General features: G+C 39.8%; 1 protein-coding gene across 1 annotated transcript in view; it reads left to right on the top strand.

Annotated features, from left to right (window-relative positions):
- The window catches only part of fmn2b (formin 2b), a 401,079-nt gene extending 392,278 nt beyond the window's left edge, over nt 1-8,801 (top strand). The window contains exons 18-19 of the mRNA XM_041207507.1: nt 4,437-4,518; nt 7,843-8,801. Of these exons, the coding sequence (XP_041063441.1) occupies nt 4,437-4,518; nt 7,843-7,893 (133 nt within the window). The 3' untranslated portion in view covers nt 7,894-8,801. The remainder of the gene's footprint in view (nt 1-4,436; nt 4,519-7,842) is intronic.
- The last annotated feature ends 4,801 nt before the right edge of the window (nt 8,802-13,602 follow it).

Genomic DNA, 13,602 nt, shown 5'->3' with positions numbered 1-13,602 from the left:
GTACAGCCTTTCGTTGTACGATATTAAGAAACTCATCCTCATAAAATAACAAGTCTTATTCGTGAGTAGTGAACTGTGAGACATGTTATATGTCTCTAATTGCTTGTCTCAAAGGAGCTAGAAAAATAAAGATTTTTGTCAGAGTGGCAGTGATAGCTCCTGACTGTGTCATCCAGACCAGCTTGGCTAGATATCATCCTCTTGGAGATGGTACAGGTCCATCACTGTCTCCCTGTGAAACTGCAGCCTATTGAGGCATGGCTTACAAGTCAGTATTGTTAATTTTCTTGGGGCAGTACGCCTGGCTGACAGGATAGTGAAAGCTCAGATACTGTGGCTTAAGTGTCACCCTGCTTCCCTGACAGCCTGCACTTTCTTATCTTCCGCAGCAAGTTCAGTACCAGGGAAGTGCTGAATAAATTTGTCATGCTTCATGTGCATAGAATCACATTATAATTGCATGTTTCCTGAAAGTTTCTCACTGCAACTTGGGCAGAAAGAAACACATTCTGCGGGGAGGAGGAATGGTGGTGACGTAGTGGCATTGTCACTGGACTGGTAATCCAGAGACCCAGGGTAATGCTTCGGGGACCTGGGTTCAAGTCCCACCATAGCAGAATTTCAATAAAAATCTGGATTTCAGAAGTCTAATGCTGACCCTGAAACCATTGTCAATTGTCGCAAAAACCCATCTGGTTCACTAATGTAAGGACTAATCTTTACTTATGGACTAAAGGACCAATGTCCTTTAGAGAAGGGAATCACCTGATCTGACCTGCATGTAACTCCAGATCCACAGCAATGTGGTTGACTCTTAAATGCCCTCTGAACTGGCCTAGCTGCCACTCAGTTGTATCAAACCGCTAAAAAGTCAATAAAAAGGAATGAAACTGGACAGACCACCCGGCATTGACCTGGGCACCAGAAACAACAACAGCAAACCCAGCAAAAGTCCTCCTTGCTAACAAGAAGAAACTCTCAGTCTTGTGCCAAAATTGGGAGAACTGTCTTACAGACTAATCAAGCAACAACCTGACATAATCTCCTTAGGCATCATCTTCCAAACCCACTGCTACCAGCTAGAAGGACAAGGCCAGCAGATACATGGGAAAACCACTACCTGGAAGTTCCCCTCCAAGCCACTCACCATCCTGACTTGGAAATATATCACCATTCCTTCGCTGTCGCTGGGTCAAAATCCTGAAACTCTCTCCCTAACAGCACTGTGGGTGTTCCTACACCACATGGACTGCAGTCAAGAAGGCAGCTCACCACTACCTTCTCAAGGGCAATTAGGGATGGGCAATAAATGCTGGCCTAGCCAGCGATGCCCACATCCTGTAAATGAATTTTAAAAAAGCACAGTGCTTTTGTTTCCCCTTCCACCTTCTCTCAATCATCATCATGCTGTTCTGTTGACATTGTGTACAAGTCCTTCTCACAGTGCACAAAACATGGATCTGGGTGAAGAGCAATAAAAAAAAATGATCACAAACTGGCTCTCCCTATTACCACTGGTGGAATCTGTTATTCTTATAATCAATAACCCCCCCCACCCCCCCACCCCGCCCCACCCCCCACCCCGGCAACTCCCCCCCCACCCCTGGCAACTCCCAGCACCTAACAAGTAAAAAGACAACTTTTTGGATCACGTCTTGGAGCAGATTTCTGAATGTGCATAAAGATTTACAAGAGACTTTTTTTTTTCTATACATGTAGATATAAATTTTGGTGTCTAACCACCAGCCACTTAGATTATAACTCAGGTTGCATTACACTTTTATGGACAGATGATGCATGATGGGCATCAATGCTGAACTTCAATTCTGATTGCTCAGATATTATGCTCACAGTACATAATCTTGAAGAACTTAAGTGGCCATAAACAAATTGCTAAGGAAATATGGTGGTGAATTTTGTAGGAACTTAGATTGCCAGTTTCCCATTAGTAATTGCCATCTGAAGGATCATTTTGTTCCTGAAATCTAACTGGAAGTTGTGTCAAATGTTCAATTATGCTAGATGCATAAAACTGAGATTAAAATTTACTGATAATAATTGTGAAGTGCTTTGGAACATCTTGTTACATGAAAGGTACGATACAAGTATTGGCTGTATGAGTTTTCTTTCAAATAAACTAGAGTCTGCATTATAATTGGTCCAGGAATAAATCTCAACGACTGTTCACAATGGTATTGTCTCAGCTTTTGTATAATTCCAGCTGTAGGAATCATAGGATCATCTGACACAAAATGAGGCCATTTGGCCCATCATACCTGTGCCAGCTCTTTGAAAATGCAATCCAATTAGTCAGACTCTAGCCCCTCTTTCCCCCACCCACCTCCAAACCTTAGATGTGCTTTCACCTTTCTTATGGACAGTGAGTTCCAGATTATTGTAACTCATTGCGTTTAAAAAAAATCCTTATGTTGCCTCTGGTTCTTTTGCTAGTTACCTAAAATATGTGTCCTCTGGTTACTTACCACTTTGCAACGGAAACAGCAATCTCCTTATTTACTCTATCAAAACCATTGATGATTTTGAATGCCTTTATTATAGCTCTGCTTAGCCTTCTCTGCACTGTGGAGGACAATCACAGCTTCTCCAGATAACTGAAAATCTTGAATAGACATCCAATTATGAACAAATATATAATTTCAGTTTTAATCTTCCAAGCGCCATTACAGATTTATCGAAATGCATATCATCCATGTTCACAGCTGCGTCAGGGCAAGGTCCACCTGACAGATCCTTGCTTGCTGTGGTCTGAAATGTGTGTCCTTGTGTATGGTGTTGATTGAATTTGATATGTCTCAAGATCATCAACTACCCTTTTGTTAAGATATTTCAAATCAGAAATCGCACAAGATGCTCACAGTGCCCTCTGTGCAACTCTAACTTTATTGCTTTCCATCTCCTGTTGTGCATCTTCCATCCTGTCATCACAACTTTTGGGATGTGTCCCCATGCCTGTACCTACCAAAGATTGTAATTTAGCATTCAGCCAATTGCACTTCATTGACTTTCTAACTCCATATGCTACCTGAACCTCCTGCTGATTGATACCTATCGTACCTTGGGCTATATCCCTACTGCTTCAGGAACTGGATGATGGTTGGCATGAGCACTTATAACCGTTGTATCATTTAAAAGCTACCACTCGTCTTTACCAGGGCCGCGCTTCAGTTCACTTTGATCACCAGTGGAAGGAGGTGAAGTTGAAAGAAAAATTTAATGTTTGTTCAATTTTGTTGCTGAAGCCAAAGGGCAATAATAATGGTGACAATGGTTTGAAACGTGGTGCAAAAACTTTGGGGACTTGACCATTTCCCATCTTCACCCTGTCTCCACAACCACCCCACCCCGCTCTCTCCACCACCCCCCCCCCAACACCCCCCCCCACCCCCCCCCCCCCCCCCCCCCCCCCCCCCCCCAAAAACATTAAAGTACTAAAAGCAGTTGGTTTTGCACAGAAGTTAATTTGGAACTTTATTTTCCCCCTTCCTTAAAGCCTGAAGTTAGTTTGTTTAAATCTTCAGCTAAATGATCCAGTATTTACATGAAAGAAACACTGCAGTTCGTAGCCCGAAGGTACAATTTGTAAAATGTGTACAGTTGATAAACTTTTAAAACCACACTGAAACATTCCTTTTGCATTAACTTCAACTCTGAGGAAAGAGTTCAATGCTGCTAAAATCCATCACAGTTGAAGTTTTTTTTTAGTTTAGTCCAAGAACACAGTGAATTGATTTGTTTCTGCAAATGTTGCCAAATCTTTGACATTTAACATTACAAATGGGTAAAATCATTTTTGTACGTGACGTGTACTGAAATACTTCAAAGCACTTCACGTGCCAATCAATATCTTTCCACAATGGTATGTACAGTAAATCAGTCAACAATGATGTTCCTAGTACAAACTGTATTGAAAGCCGGGCAGTTCCCTTTATTCTATTAGAAGACAAATAAAACCATTTTTCTAAGTAATATCTTAATATTCTACATTGTAATCATTATTATTTGTAAGAAAGACTATGCAAGTTAATCAAATTTTTGGGTCTTCAAATTATGTGTTGCTCTTAAATTGTTCCCTAAACTCTCTCTTGTTAATTTTATCCGTCATTTTATATAGATCTTCCCCACCCCTCTCCTTCTCAGTCCTTATTTGAACTAAGTTTTAATGGCCCTATTTGCTGTCTAATATACAACTAGTTGTTTCCAAATTGCGAACATCACCCAGCCATCATCATTTTTTCCGTTGACAGCTACTTCTGCTTAAATTCTTTGTGCACATTTTATTATTCAGATGTTACTGCCATAAGTCAGCATTGGCATGATTGCATTGTGGCTGAAATATTTGCCACTCGTTTATTACTGCCATTTCAACATGAACTGCACATCCATAGAATAATTACTTTTTCTTGTTTTCTTTCTAGGATCAAAGAGGCAGAAGCACATATACATAATCAAAAGAAAGAAAGGTCTTACTCTGTCAAGGAAAAAGTCAAAACTGGGATGGTGAGTTGATGCAATGTGTCTAGGAAAGATGATAAACTCTAAGTCTTCTAGAATAATTGGGTTTGCCATGAACTTGCCTTTTGGTACGACTGTTTTCTCTGATGCATGTACCTGGGATTCAAAAGAAAGAAATGGGTGTTGGTTTTTGACTTGTGTTGAAACAGCTCTTGGGGAAACCATTTCCAAATCCAAAGGAAGATTATGTAATCTTGAGCTATGGCTCTGCTGGTAGCACTCTTACCTCTGAGTCATGGGGTTGTGGGTTCAGGCCACACTTTAGAGATTTGAGCATAAAATCTCCAGGCTGGCACTCCAGTACAGCACTGAGGGAGTGCTGCACCATTGGAGGTGCCGATTTTCAGCTGAAATGTTAAAACAAGGGATGTCTGCCTGCTCACTCGGATGGGTATAAAAGATCGCGTGATGCTGTTTTGAATTTCTCCCTGGTGCCTAGCTGATATTTAATCCCTCCCTCAGTATTCTTGAGAAACACATTATCTGGATTACAATATTGACTACACTTCAAAAGTACTTTATTGGCTGTAAAGAGCTTTGGGATGCCCTGAGGTTGTGGAAGGCACTATATAAATGCAAGCCCTTTTGTGCATTGTATTGTGAAAATTATCAAGGAATTGTTCTAATGGTATATAAAGATTAGTATGATTTTTAAAAATGCAACATAAACTGCAATTGCATTCTAATATGGGGAAGCAGCATTTAGTTAACATATTCATTTAATTTAGTAATTGAGGATCACAATGTATTGCCAACCACAGCTGACTCTTCAGCAGGGAGGAAAGGTTTCTTGTGTACTTTCCAAGGGGAGTAGACTTCTTTCTTATTCAGTTGAATGTACAGATGCTGGAATCATAGAAGAGGGGAAGGTCATTGAAAAATTGTGGCCTAAAATTCGTTAGCAGGTGCAATTCAGACAGCATGCCTGGACAACATATGGGAACACAGAGCCCCAAGAAGGAAATCTGCCCTCTGGCCTCGTCAGAATAAATTGAGTGAGTGGTGGGTGCTGCTCCATCATTGCTCTCACCAGAAACAGTTAGAAGGTAATTATCATGGCTCCAACCACACCTGAAATCAACGGCGATCAGCATTTTCCTGCTTTTAGGCCAGTTTTTCCATGTAAAAATGAGGGTGCTGGGGGCCTAGCAGCAGCATGATATTGACTTTGTAGCACAGTCATTGAATCAGACTTTCAAATGATGCTGAGAATTTTGAGCCTTTAAGGAAAGCATTTCCCTTCAAAGTACAAATACCAATGATCTTTGAGAGGGAAAACACATCAGCAAAACACCTGAGGCTCAAGCAGCAAAGTTGTGTTGTTCCAGCTAAAAATGAACATGCAAGAGGTTCAGTTTCACCAACTGGTGTACTTTTATCAGTCCTTTGAGTTCAAACTAAAATTAGCTTCAGGGAAACATCATTTCTTAACTTGTTTTCTTTGAAGTTGAGATTTCAGTAGACTATGCACCTCAAATTAAATTACTCAATTAAAATAAAAGCAAATAATTGAAATGCGGCAAATATATGCCTCAAGATTCTGACTTATAGATTTCTCTGTATATGGAAAAAGTTAAAATCTTAATGAAAATTACAATACTTTTTTTTCTAAATCCGTCTGAGTATGGCCATATCGGTTCTCTTCCATAAAGCTAAATTTCTTTATTGACCATTGGCTGGTACTGCTTTTCAGTTACCACTTATGTAGAGTAACTATGACCTTTCGTCAATACTGTAAAATGGCTACCTATTATACATCCCTCCCACTTTTTATTTCTATTCAGTGGAAATGAAAATTGAGAGAGTTCCCTCTCACTACTGTTCCTCAACTTCCTTGTTTTAGTTTGACAGGCAATATGATCGGCGCAGGCTTGGAGGCTCGAAGGGCCTGTTCCTGTGCTGTACCTTTCTTTGTTATTTGTTCTTTCTTGCACCTCTCTCTCTCTCTCTCTCTCTCCCCCTCTCTCATATTTATCAACGCTACCATGGACAGTGCTCCTTTTGCCTTGTATTCTTGTTCCTTTTGCATCCCCTGTATTCTACGTTCCAATCCTCACCAAGTTGCACTTGAGACTCATCTCTCATATTTCCTGAGGCCCTAAAGCTCTGGAATGCCTTGCTTCTCTTTTCAAAAATAATGGACTGGGTAGAGGGAGAATACAGGCAACTTAACATCTACCAGTAAATAAGCACTAGGTCCTAGCATTTTTAATCCTATCTGAAAGCCTTATTTTGTTAGGCTTACTTACAAGATTATTTTTGGGTTTTAATTAACTATTTCCCATGCTCAACATCAGTGACCACTCAAAGTACAATTCTTTGCCTTTAGACATTCTGTAGCAAGTATGTTGGTGAACCCGGGGTCATACAAAACCTTGGTTGCTGTTTTTAGCTTACTGAATGCCACGAGTCAAACAACCACCTGGATTTTAAAAATTAGTAGAACAAGCATTCTGTTGCAGAAGATTTTTTGAAAACACAAGCAATAAGCACAATTTTATGGTACTTCACAAAATGTATCTCGTCTTCCTCAAATATATCAAGTAATGAAGAAAGAGGAGTATTCACCAATTCCTTTAGTATCACTGGCCCTGCAATAGGATCCATTAATAGCAATGTTACATGTGGTCGTTTAGTTATTTCTTGATGGACTTGCTGTCTTTCTCTTGATGTCCTCTGAGGCCGTAGGAAAGATGGTTGTAAAGATCTGCCCTGCTTCAGTTCAATTCTTTCATTAATTCCCAGAGCAAAAGGAATCTTCAAAAGTTAGTTAATGGTGACGAATATACATATAATTATAAGAAACACAGACTTCCTGTGGTCAACCCCTGGAACATCAGTGGTGTCTAGTAGATATTATTACAGATAAGCTTTTTTTTAAAAAAACTACTTTATCCTCATATCTCCTTATCTTTTTTGATGACACTTCTGTGAAGCACCTTGGAACATTTTGCTACAATAAGGGCATAAATGCAAATTGTTGTTGTCCCTTTGTTGCCAACGTTATTTGAAGGAAGCACCTTCAACAAAATTTCAATTCAATTTAGCATTTTTGTCACCTTCATGGCTTTCAACCAACGGTTCTCAGAGTCTCCTCGTGCTTTTCTGCGTTCAAGGCAGAAGGGTGGTAAGCAACATTTAGTGGCTCCCAGTTCCTTGTGCAAATATATTGAAATATATAGTTTGTTTTGTTCTTCCCTCTTAACTTCTTCCCAAAATCCATTTTGGTTGAACTTGTGTGTTTGTATTTGTGTACTTGAGTTATTGTATAACATTAAAATTTTAATCATTTTTATTTTTGTTTTACAGAAAGCAAAAGTGACTATGAAAGACAAACGTGTAAATGAATCTTATCCTTAGGAATTGAAGAGTACATACATAACACCTTTTCCCTCAACCTTTATGTTTGTACCCATGTAATGGCACATTATCACACCTTTTTGTGCCCATTCCATAGAGGAGATGTTAAAGCTAACTACTTGATTGATGATGTTCAGCCATATGATTGTACTACTCTTTATATCTGCTATATGAGGGCATTGCATTCATTGACTGCATGCTCATTAGACAAACAACATCTTCTGGAAAGTATTTTGTAGCAAACTTTGGACCTGAAGGGATGCTGGATATTTTGGGTTTTTAGTCAATAGCTAATGAACTGATGATTTGTTGAGGAGAGCAACACAATCAGCAATTGGACATGTTTAATCCTTCCAGTGGCACTGTGTATGTTACATTAAATATATATATATATATATATATATAAATAATATATATATATTCCAGAACAGAATTAATTAACTAAATGATTTGGACAAATTCTAGATTTTTGTCCAATGGATAAACATTAACAACGCATGAGAAATAGAACAGTTATTTTCTTAAATATTACTTTCTAACCTCTGTGACTTGCTATACTTGACAAGGTATGAGCATGGGCAAATTTTATCTTCAAGAAATTAATCAACCCAGTTAAAACTTACAAGTATTTTTGATTTGGTTAGGATGAGCTAGTATTGCTGCGAGGGAGATTACAGTTTGCCCATAGTGGACACTTCCCAGCGTTAAGGTGGAGCTTTGTCTGATGGGGATGGTTGTGGCACTGAAATGCACTGCTGTTCAGCTTTTACTAGGATTACATTCTAAAGCTATTATAATAAACACTTATCTGTACACCTCATAGTTTTTTGTGTTTTAAATGTAAATTTGGTGTCTTACTGCTGTTCATAAGACAACATATTAAATTATTTAAACGTAGGTATATAACAGCATGTCGATTTTAGATTCTATTGCGTCAGGATAACTTATATTTGTAAAATGCTGTAAGTTGACAATAGTCTGTTAAAATCGCCAAGTGCAATACTGTATTTAGTATTTCTATTTGGAGTTTCTTTTCAAGGTCTGTTAATTTATATGAAATGTACTGTAGTTTTTTTCAGATAAATAAAATTTGACTAATACTCGAGTGTTTTGTGGAATGTTTAACCATATTGTGGGGACTTTAAGGTTGTGCCCAGTTGTAATATCTTCAATGCATACATATACAGCTCAAATAGAATAAAGGCAAAATGCTGTGGATGCTGGAATTCTGAAAGAATCAAAAAGTTCCGAAGAAGAATCATTCAACTTGAAATATTAACTCTGTTTCTCTCTCCACAGATGTTGCCAGACCTGCTGAGTTTTTCCAGCGCTTTGTTTTTATTAAAGCTTGAGTAGATTTTTCTGTGTTTGCAACACCCATCAATATATTCATAGCCTTTATCTCCTTCCCAGCACCTGCTTTTCTGCAATAATCAACCCAAAATTGGAAATGGAGTATTCACCAAACTTGCCTTCTGTACCTCCCCAGATGCCAATCGATCAAGAGATTGGCAATAATCTGGGAGCAGTAAATCATCCCAATCTGTTGACCACAAGAGGGACTAGCAAGGAACCAAAGCAAGAATGTGCACACTCAGAAGTAAAAGTTGCCAGTTGAGGTCAAAGTTCTGAGATGCCCGATGTGCAGCCTAATATATTCACTGTTTGTGATTGAATTTATGATTTATTCATATCACATACACTTAACCTCATGTTAATGTTAAGTGAAAAGGTCTATAAACTAATCAAGTGCACAGCAGTAGACATAACTGACTGAATCACAAATGGGCTCATTTACCAGTGTTACCTGTGGTGATTATACACTAACCTGACATAGGAATTGCTGATGTCACATTGGTACACTGGTACAAAATGTTAAAAAGAGGGGGAAAAGAAATCTATGTTCAGACAAGGGCATATTAGCGTATTTGAAGTCCATGCTTTACGCCTGGATCAACAATGGTTTCCTCTTTCATTTGTGATATTTGCAAATTATAAAACTCAAGTATATTTTACTTTTTTGGTGTCTCATTTCATTAGGTTTGTAAAAGCATCTTAATCTCAAGTTTGTTTTTAAGTATATCCAGTTTACCATTTTGTATCTAAATGTACTTCGGCATTTGAACACTGTACCCCACCACACAACCCCCCCCCCCCCCCACCGCCCCCCCCAACCACCCCTTCAGCACTTTTGTCTTTATTAGTGGGCACGGTCCATACTTAGAAAGAAATCTGTTCTGGTTTTACAAGACCACAAGTATTCTTTCAAGGTGAACTCAGAAGTAACAACATTGGCCTAGGGAGATTCACTCAAAGGTTGCGAGTTGGAGTTAGAAAACTTACATTTTTAGCAATAACTGCTCTACATCATTACTAAAGATTGCAAAACTTTTCTAAATATTTAAATGTAATACCAACTAGTAATAGGTTTGTTTTTCTGAACTCCTTGATATTTGATTTAATATGCAAGCAACATTGTTGAATAGAACAGACTACAGTATATAATTTGTTCTTCTAATTTCATTAATGACTTTTTTCCCATATTAAAGATAGAACTAGACAGGACTGTCTTCTGTCCATTGTTTACTTCAGCACCAGAACCCTTGACAGTAGCCATTGGAATGTATTCCTGAATCAAGTTCCCTTCAGTTCAGGATTAAAAACAAAGTATAAACAATTTTCATTATTATAACAATGGGTGATCCACAAATATGGATTCAATCTCTTATACATCTATGTACGTCGCATGTTGAGTTAGAAAAATACTTGAAGCAAAATAAGCAATATGTTTGTGTAATAAATACATACAGTTATCAACGGCTAATGCTGCCCAGGAAAGACTAAATATTTTTCAGTTAAAAATTCTGACTGACCAAGAGGTGAAATAAAATCAAATTTGAGTCTAAATGGACGGTGAGATTTTTTTTCAAGACAGAAACATTCATAACTTTTAAGGATTCATAAAGCATGGCATTCAAATATGCTAGTGTTTGATTCCTTCAGTTTGTGCATTATTCTGAAACCATTGGGAATTGTAAGGAAATTAAAGTTCATATAAATTAATTATTTGGAAATGTCATTATTATTATGTCAGTGCATATGCCAGCCATTTTGCAAAATTCTACAAGCAATCATTTGTATTTGGTGGCTGAGAGGGGAATTTTAGTCCAGGCGCTAACCATCCAAAATGGTGACTGATTTCTTTGAGGATGCAGGCCTGTGATTCTCAGGTAGACCCCAACTTCAGACCTAGTATTGCATTACCTGCCCCCTTTGATGTCAGGTTCAGTGCTTTGGTGAATGAAGGTTCTTCAACTTGCATCAACATTTTGAACTTGGAGCAGAGACAGGGACCTAGAGTTCTTGATGCTACAATATTCTTGTGGCAGACTTGCATCTGGAGTATGCCGCTCTTTACAGCCTCCTAGTATCTTCCTTATGAACCGAGTGGTACTAAACATTAAGTAGATGATAAATGTGAAAATTTTGCATGAGGAAACAAGTGACTTTAGCTTGTTTTGAAATTATTTGGGAAAAATTTAGAAGCAAACACCAAAATCACTTTACAGCTTAAGGGCCAGGATTTCACTGCCCCACTGCAGCAGCGGGTCTCTCCCACCACACACCCCCTCCTCTCGCCAGCCGCCAACACCCGCACCCCCCCCCCACCCCCCACCCTCCACCCCCCAACCCCACACCCCCACCCTGGCAGATGCGATGAGCCATTTAAATTTCCATTCAGTTCGGCAGGACCGTGATGTCCCATTGGCTGGGAGGAGCTGTAGAAGCCTGGCCCAGGAGACATTGCCCACATTTTTCTGCTTCCCTTGTCCTTCTAGATGGTAGCGTTCACTGGTTTGTAAGGTGCTATCGAAGGAGCCTGGCTTAGTTGCTGCACGCATCTTGTAAATTATTGCACAGTGACAGCGGTGTGTACCATGGTGGAGTGAATGAATGTTTAAGGTAGTGGATGGGGTGCCAATTAAGAGGGCTACCTTGTCCTGGATGGTGTTGAGCTTCCTGAGTGTGTGTTTGTTGCAGCTGCACTCATCCAGGCATGTGAACAGTCTTCTATGATACTCTTGATTTGTGCCTTGTAGATGGTGGACAGGCTTTGGAGAGTCAGGAGGTGAGTTAGTCGCCACAGAATTCCCAGTTTCTGACCTTGACCTATGGCTGGTCTTGGTAAGTTTTTGGTCAATATCCCCCAGGATATTGATAGAGGGGGATACGGCGATGGTAATGCTATTGAATCTCAAGGGGATATGGTCAGATTCTGTGTTGTTGGAGATGGTGATTGCCTGGCACTTGAGTGGTATGAATGTTACTTGCCACAACAGCCCAAGCCTTAATATTGCCCAGTTCTTGCTGCATATGGACATGGACTGCTTCAGTATCTGAGGAGTTGCAAATGGTGCTGAACATCCCCACTTCTGACCTTATGATGGAGGGAAGGTCAGTGATGATGCAGCTGTAGATAGTTCTAGGACACTACGTTGAGGAACTCCTGCAGCGATGTCCCAGCACTAAGATGATTGACTTTGAACAACCACAACCATCTTCCTTTCTGCTAGGTATGATTCCAACCAGTGGAGAGTTTTTCCCTGATTTCCATTGACTTCAGTTTTGCTAGGGCTCCCTTATGCCACATTCTGTCAAATACTGCCTTGATGTCAAGGGCAGACACTCTCACTAACTTCAGCTCTTTTGGCCATGCTTGGACCAAGGCTGTAAGGAGTTTAGGAGCTGAATGGCCTTGGCGGAATACAAACTGCTAGTCAGTGAGCAACTTATTGCTGAGCAAGTGCCTTTTGATAGCACTATCAATGACACCTTCCATCACTTGTGGGCGGGACATATCTGGGCAATTTCCCACATAGCTGGGCAGATGCCAGTGTTGTAGCTGTATTGGAACAGCTTGGCTAGGAGCGTGGTGAGTTCTCGAGCACAAGTCTTCAGTACTTTTGCTGGAATGTTGTCAGGGCCCATAGCCTTTGCAGAATCCAGTGCCTTCAGCTGTTTCTTGATATCACGAGTGAATCAAATTGGCTAAAGACTGGCATCTGTGATGCTGGGGAGCTCTGGAAGAGGCCAAGATGGATCATCCACTTGGCGCTCCTGGCTGAAGATGGATGCAAATGTTTCAGCCTTGACTTTTGCACTCATGCTGAGCACCCACATCATTGAGGATGGGGATATTTGTGGAGCATCCTGTTCCAGTTTGTTGTTTAATTGTCCACTGCCATTCTGTGCTGCTTCAGAAGATCTGCTACATCCTATCGCCCAGGGACTCGGCTTCAGATTCAGAGAAGAGCATATATTTACGGTAGTTACCCAACAGGGTAAGGCTTGTCCATTCTAGTGTAAGTGGGTTTTCAATGCATTAATAGTCTTAATTACTGCCACATAACCCCGCTGGCATTGAAATTTGGAATCTCACTCCTTCAGATTTGTAGTTATTGAGATTTTTAAACTTTTTTTCTGTCTCCTACTTTCTCTCAATCATATTTTGTCCCCTTCTCTCTATCTTGTTTTCTCTATCTGATTTGCTATGAAATAAAATGGTCTATTTTAACCTTCCTGGCTCAGACACTGTGCTGCTCATTCATGATTCTTTCATCTGGTTAAGGAGGTACAGTTGCTTGTGTTGTTTGCACAGGTACCATGTAGAGGTCACCATGCCTAAATGGATTTCTAATCACTATAAGT

Source organism: Carcharodon carcharias, chromosome 2 (assembly GCF_017639515.1).
Source record: "Carcharodon carcharias isolate sCarCar2 chromosome 2, sCarCar2.pri, whole genome shotgun sequence".
In the NCBI taxonomy this organism is placed as follows: Eukaryota; Metazoa; Chordata; class Chondrichthyes; order Lamniformes; family Lamnidae; genus Carcharodon; species Carcharodon carcharias.
This window is presented reverse-complemented; position numbering and strand designations above follow the sequence as displayed.